At 42.4% G+C, this 7,070-nt stretch overlaps 1 protein-coding gene across 1 annotated transcript; it reads left to right on the top strand.

The window, feature by feature from the left end:
* Positions 1-201: 201 nt before the first annotated feature.
* Positions 202-5,350, top strand: LOC144374364 (cerebellin-4-like). Its single transcript, XM_078037218.1, has 3 exons — positions 202-492; positions 3,474-3,590; positions 5,153-5,350. Exons 1-3 carry the CDS (start codon positions 202-204, stop codon positions 5,348-5,350), a joined length of 606 nt encoding a protein of 201 aa, XP_077893344.1.
* The last annotated feature ends 1,720 nt before the right edge of the window (positions 5,351-7,070 follow it).

Raw genomic sequence — 7,070 nt, 5'->3', positions numbered from 1 at the left:
AGGACAAAGGTAACAACAGAGCCAGCGAGAGAGCTCGAGGGGAGACTTTGACTTCAGCCCACAGAATTGGTGGAAGTGTGCGAGCCGCCGCCTTCATTCCTGCAGCGCTGTCCATCTAGCCACTGGCATCTTTCGGAGCTCCAGGATCCCAGGGTAGGAGGCGACGCCGGCGAGCAGAAGCCCCAGCTGGCTGCCGCTGCCATGGGCTCCGTGCGCCGGGGGCTGTCCGTGGTGCCGGCCGTTCTGCTGGCCCTCACGCTGCCAGGGCTGCCGGTCTGGGCGCAGAACGACACCGAGCCCATCGTCCTGGAGGGCAAGTGTCTGGTAGTGTGCGACTCGAACCCAGCCACGGACTCCAAGGGCTCCTCTTCTTCCCCTCTGGGGATATCTGTCCGGGCGGCCAACTCCAAGGTGGCCTTTTCAGACATGCGGAGCACCAACCACGAGCCATCAGAGATGAGAAACAAAACGTGCATCATTTACTTCGATCAGGTTAGACCCCAAGGGATTCGGGGCACCCGGAGTCGGGTGGGCGGTTGAGTGGGTAATCTCAAGGAATCTCAGATAGGGGCTGCCTGGTGGGGCTAAGCTCCTTTGATTGGGAAGTGCGGATTCATTTAGACACCCGCCTTCCCAAATATGTCGGAGCCTGAAACTTCTGATGTGACACCCCTGGCCCACCCCTGGCCCTCATTCCTTCTTGGTCTCTAACAGAGGCTGCAGCACGGTGGGGGAGAGGCTTGGGAGCGCAAAGGCCGGCCCCTAGAGCACAGGACAAGTTTAACAGCAACAGGTCAGCGGGATCCTGGGGAATCTGGTCCCTGGAAACGGGGATCTCCTGGGCAGAGAGAGCTTCGCCCCTTGGCTCTGGCTGACTCCGCTGCGTGTGTGGCGCAAGCTGTTCTGTGATGCCCTCGCGGACTTCGGATAAATGTTTGACTTGTTTCTCCAGGTGGAGAAGCTTCTCCCCCAAGAGAGATCCGGGTCTCCACACCCTGAGTAGAGATCTGGCAGGTGGCCGCAGAGGACGGCTGGGGTGGGGATGGGGGTTCAGATCTCACTTCTCAGTTGAGAGGCTGAGGTCCTCTTTCACGATCTGGGCGCAGCTGTGGCTGCTTAGAGTAGGCTACACGCCCTTCCTGCGGACCAGAGAAAAGTTGCCCAGGAAGGAGGAAAAGGAATGGGGAATCCACAAGGATCCCCCAGGGAAGCGCTGGGGAGATGGTTCCCGCTTCCTAGGCTTCAGTCCTTTCAGCGAACTGCAAATCACTGGGCAAAGACAGACAGTGAGGTGCAAGGCAGGGGATGGAGGCGAGACTCCTGAACGCTGGGTCTTCTGTTTTGTTTTGCCGCTTGGTGCTCTGCGGTTTGGCAGTGATGAGAAACCCCAGGATATCAGCTTAGCTGGAGCAAAGCGTCCTAAGGAAGAAAACTGACTCCAGAGTTTTCATTTTAACCCGAAGGGTACCCAGACTCTCTTAAAATTCCAAAGTCACACTTCACAGTCGTATGCAAAGCACTGTGTGCTGGAGCACAGGTTAAACAGTGCTGTAGGATGTGCCAGGAAAGGATGAGGTGACATTTGTGGTCCCTACTCAATTTTCCTAAGTGATGCCTTCTCCAGCTGGTCAAAGACAGAGTATGTCTCTCTGGGGAATTACTATGGAATAGCCATAATTTGTAACTAATTAAGTAGTCCTTTGGGCGTTTTGGTGCTGTATTTTCCAGTGTGATGGAAATAAAGTGGAGCACCATTGCTGGTTTGAATTTTGATGCATTAATTAAATGTTGGAATACTGTGAGCATCCTGCTACCCTCTGAATGGAGTGTGCTTTTCAATTACCTTCCTGTCAATTAGAAGAGGAGAAGGGTTTGCTCTTCTGTGCAGGGAGCCACACATCTTGGAGACAACAAGACTCATTTAGTTATAAATTTGATGTGCCTGGATAGTCCAATTACCATGTAGAGTCAACACCCTGCTTTACGTGTAGTCAACACTAATCTGCTATTTCCATTATTGCTAATGAATTATACTGCTTATATCTGAGCCAGGAAGTCCCTCCTAAGCACCTGAAATTATTTTAAATGTGCTTGAAAAAAAATTCTTTGTGCAGCCTCTGTTGGGGATTATTGCACAGCAGGTGACTTGTTGAAAGATCATCCATCATCAGGTCAGAGAAAAGAAATTTGATGCTTACTGGGAAGAGGGTGGAATCTCAATAAAATCACACACCTACATGTATGTTAAGGCAGGCGTTGAGCCTGGTACAGCTGCCTGACTGTCATGGCACTGTTGCTCAGAGCCAGTAGTGCATTTTTAGGAAATTATGCAAGAGGCATGAAAATGTATTAATTTTGACAAGAAGGCAGCCTTTAAAAGAGATTGTAGCATATTGCCACTGATACTTAGAGAATGTATCTTTATAGGGATTTCTGATTTTTTTTTGAATGCCACTTACAGATTTATGTCTTGGAGAGATGTGAAGAAGCCCTTGTTATTTTACTGCCCCCCTTCTCGTAGGAAGCGACTGACCTATGTGGCATTGCAAACCTAGCTTATGAGGTCACTTATGGAAATTCAGAGTTAATGCTCTAACCAGAAGAACCATGCTGAACATCCTGGGCTACAAAGCCCACTGCTGCCCTCTTCAAAACAGAGCCTTGTTCCACTTTTCATTTTTCATTTTTTTGGGGGGACATTAAATAAAGAGCAGATGATTGATAGGAGGATAAGGTGTGACACTGAGAGGAACACAGAAAGGCCACCTATCCCACTGTGCCTCATTCACTCTCTTTTCTTTGGCACCCGAGAAGGGCTGACTCATTGCCAAAATATTACAATTCAGGTTTAGATGGCACATGAAAAAATAAAATGGCCATGGATCTTAGGAGAGCTCCGGTAGAGGCTCAGGGAAGGGCCAGGTATTCATATCACTTTATGCACCAACCGTTCAGTGTCAAGTATTATGTCACACAGAGGAGGGGTACCCATGGCTCTGTGTGAGATGTCCAGGGATGACTGCGGAGAGACCACAGATGTCGATTGGCTGGCTTGGCAACGTCATTTCTGGATATTGCAAAGACTTGTGGATGGTGGGAATGTATCTCCATAGCAGATGCCCTTTATCTGATTCTCAGAGCAAAGTTAATACTTTAAGCCCTCATATGTTTCTCAGATGTTTCCAGAACCATTGAACCCTGCTAGAAATTGAGGCACAAATACAAAACATTTACTTTATTTTTTTCTGTACTGTTTAAAAGAAAGAGGAGGCTTCCGATACACAAGTGTGTGGTCCAAGTCTCTTAAGAGGAAAGATGTTTTATGCTCTGTGGTTACTGAAGTTAGTTTTTGAGGAAAGAGGAGGGAGGGAAGGAAGGAAAGATAAAAGGCAGGAAGGGAGGAAGGAAATATATTTTCCTTATAGAAAAAAGTATTATAATAATTTACTGTTATTTATTATTTTTGTTTATAGATTCTAGTTAATGTGGGTAATTTTTTCACATTGGAGTCTGTCTTTGTAGCGCCAAGGAAAGGAATTTACAGTTTCAGTTTTCAAGTAATTAAAGTCTACCAGAGCCAAACAATCCAGGTATGTGTTCTGACCCATTCTCTCTGTCTCCCTAAACAACTGTGTTTATCTCTAGTGGGTTATGTTTTTAAGTATTTATTCAAAGATGTGTTTTCATCATTAAAATAAACAGCCATATTTATAGTTTGTTTTTTAAAACACTTCATTTCCAATTTTCTTCTTTATATACAATGCCTATTGAGGCATGTAACAAAAAGCACGTAGAAAAGCAAAGCTATTACCTAACTGATATCCAAACATTTAAAAAATATGGTTTGGTAAAAATTTAGTGACACAAATCTCTTTAAGATCTTGATTTCATTTGGTGCATGTAAAAATTATTTGAACTTGTAATGAAAAAACTTATAAAACCAGCAGAGTTTTGCAAGTTCATTTTAAGTAAATAAAACAAATTTGTTCTCGTTTAAAAAATTATGAGATATAGTTAACTATCCACATAAATTGTGGAAGACAGCAATTAGGTATTCTTTTTAAATGAAATGTTGCATTTACACTTTAGTTTACCCTCTTACTTTGGTGGTAGTGAATTCTTATCAGTTGCGGGTACATGATTGGAAGTAGGCCTGTGTTGTTCTAGATAATGGGCTTGCCCTCCCACTCAAAAACAGCAATGGAGCTATTTTCCTGTGATATTGAAATATGCTAATGACAAATAACAAGAACACATTTTAATGGAATTCTAGGGTAACATTTTATCTTATGCTTGATAGTTATTTAATCTATTATGACCATGGGAATGGTAGATTACACTCCATCTACTTATCCTGCCTAGAGAATGGCTAACTTGGTCAGTCTTGGATTTAATTCACTTCATATTACTTCTAAACTAAAAAGGAGTGACTCTCTAGTAAGCAAATTTACTTTCATGGGAAAACTTTTTCCAAGCTCCAATATTTAGAAATCTATGTAATGTTTGACACACAATCAAAATCACAGTATGGGGGAAAAAAGTTAATACAAGTCTGAATCCATTCTTTTGCTAATTATCCATCATTAAGCTTTCTTTTAGTGGCAGTGGTGATTATTTTTAGCCCACTTTTCTTATGAGGCAAAAGAGAAAAAGAAAACACTCACAGGCACACTCATGTGCACGCACTCTGTTATTTCAAATGATTTTCAGAGCTGTGTAGGTTGTAGTTGGTGGAAACCTGCAAAGGAATTAGTAGACTCTGGCTGCATCTGGTCTATCAGGTCCAAGAGCAGTGGAGGGCTCCAAGCCCCGCCCTCTTCATCCCAGATGGTCTGTGGAGGATAAGGACAGGAGTAACCTTAGTGGGCATGCTGAGAAGCCCATGTTCACAGGACTTCCACAAGGTTGCTCTCTGGGTGGTATTGTGTGTGTGTGTGTGTGTGTGTGTGTGTGTGTGTGTGTGTGTGTAGGAATGTAAGGAAATTTCTGTGGGAGAAATAAAAAAAAATCAACTCAGTAGATACATAATCTGACCCCACAGTCGACTAATTTGAAAGAGGGGGGATATGTTTCCTGGATACTTCACAGTGGGTCATCTCATCCCCTCTTAACTTTAAAGAGAGCTCCGTATTGATTTTGTTTTTCCTTGTAGGTGAACTTGATGTTAAATGGAAAACCAGTAATATCTGCATTTGCTGGGGACAAAGATGTGACTCGCGAAGCTGCCACAAATGGAGTCCTACTCTACCTGGACAAAGAGGACAAGGTTTACCTAAAACTGGAGAAAGGTAACTTGGTTGGAGGCTGGCAGTATTCCACGTTCTCCAGCTTCCTGGTGTTCCCCCTATAGAATCTGACTTCTCCGTTTATCCAGATGAGGGGCAGCCCACTCCTGAGTTATTGGAAGATCATTTTTCATCCCTGGATTCATGTCTTTTATTGGTTTATCATGGGTGAATATAGATTCTCTTTAAGGATTCTAGACCTATCCGAACCAACACAAAATTTCAGATTATTTTCATGTGTGTGTATGTTTGAATATATTTGGATCGGGACTCAAAGCAGATCATGCTTATCTATGCTCACCTGTAACAGTCAAAAGCTGTCTCAAGGTTTGTTCTGAATTTAAATATTTCCTGGAATTACTGAATTCATTGCAGATGCGAATTTTTATTTATTTATTTTTAAAGACTGGCAACCGGGTCTAGGAATTAGAACACTCTAAAAGTTCTGGCTTCAGTCAATGGTTCATGTGATGCTGCCAAAGAACTGTACTCTGTGTGGATATATTGATTATGCTTTTTTTATTTCTTTGGAATTCGTCTGTTCTGTTTTCTTAAAGAAACTGGGAATGGGTTTTAGTGACTGGTTTTGTGTTTTTTCCACAAAGAAGGTAATAGATGGCTTGCCTGGAAACTTACCGTGGCTATGAGATCACCTGTATGGTTTCCTTCAATGAGAAAAGAGAGAAAAGAAAAAAGAAAAGAAAGAGAAAAGAATGCTTCATAATTGTATTTTAATTATATATGTGAAAGAGTCATATTTTCCAAATTATATTTTCTAATAGGAAAAATAGATCATAAATCTGACAAGGAAAAAGTTGCTTACCCAAATTCTAAGTGCTCGGTCCCCAAACCTTGGTAAAACAGCTCTCCTCTGTGGGAAATCTTATTCTTTATTGCTCAACTTTAATTAACATGATTGATAATAACTACTTTATTAAAAACCTAAGGGATTTTTTTTCCTTAGACATGATGGCTTTATTAACTGGAGATGGGATGCCCTTGTTTTTAATCACACCTATTTTTCAAACCTTCTGTCATGTTTGAAGTATCATCTGGTTTTGCCTTAACTCCTTAAATTGTATATATTTATCTGTTTAGCTGATTGTAAATCCAAATATCCCATATCTAAATTTAGTGCAATATTTTATTTTGTCTTTTGGATAGGCCATATGAATTCATAAAATTATTTATGTCTGTTATAGAATAAAGGTTAATATATGTTAGTTGAATTGTTTTGTCCTTTCAGATTTGAAAATATGCACTTCTATATGATTCATTTCCTTCCCTCCCTCTTTTACTCCCTCCCTTTTTTCCTTCTTTCCTTCCTTCTTTCCTCTTGATTCTTTTTTCCTGGAGTTTAAGAAAACAGAATTTTCAGGTAATGTCCCCCAATTTGGTATTGGAAATCTTTACTGGGTTTAATCTGTTCAAAGCCAAGTGTTGCAAGCTTGCCAAGAGAATCAATGAACTCAGTAAACTCTTCTTTCAGAAGGACTTACTGTTAGGAAGTTAGGTGGGAAAGATGCCCTAGAATATTGCAGGGTCACTCACCGTGTGAAGAACAATGGCGAGGATGAGGACCAGGGTCTTCAAGGTGAAGACTTTGGGGAACAATTCTGCCCTGCTCTCAACCAGAGACTCCTTTGAGGTGGAACTGTGGCCACACAGGTCTCCTGTGGAGACTTGGCTCAGTTTCCAGGTTTGTAGTCAATGAAAGCAAAGGGGGAGGGAGAGTTCTGTAGTCGGTGACAGTGAGGACTGGTCCAAAGAGACACGAGGAGGCAC

This window comes from Ictidomys tridecemlineatus, unplaced genomic scaffold, assembly GCF_052094955.1.
Source record: "Ictidomys tridecemlineatus isolate mIctTri1 unplaced genomic scaffold, mIctTri1.hap1 Scaffold_66, whole genome shotgun sequence".
NCBI classification, from domain to species: domain Eukaryota; kingdom Metazoa; phylum Chordata; class Mammalia; order Rodentia; family Sciuridae; genus Ictidomys; species Ictidomys tridecemlineatus.
Note: the sequence above shows the minus strand (reverse complement) of the source record. Positions and strands in the feature narration are given on the sequence as shown.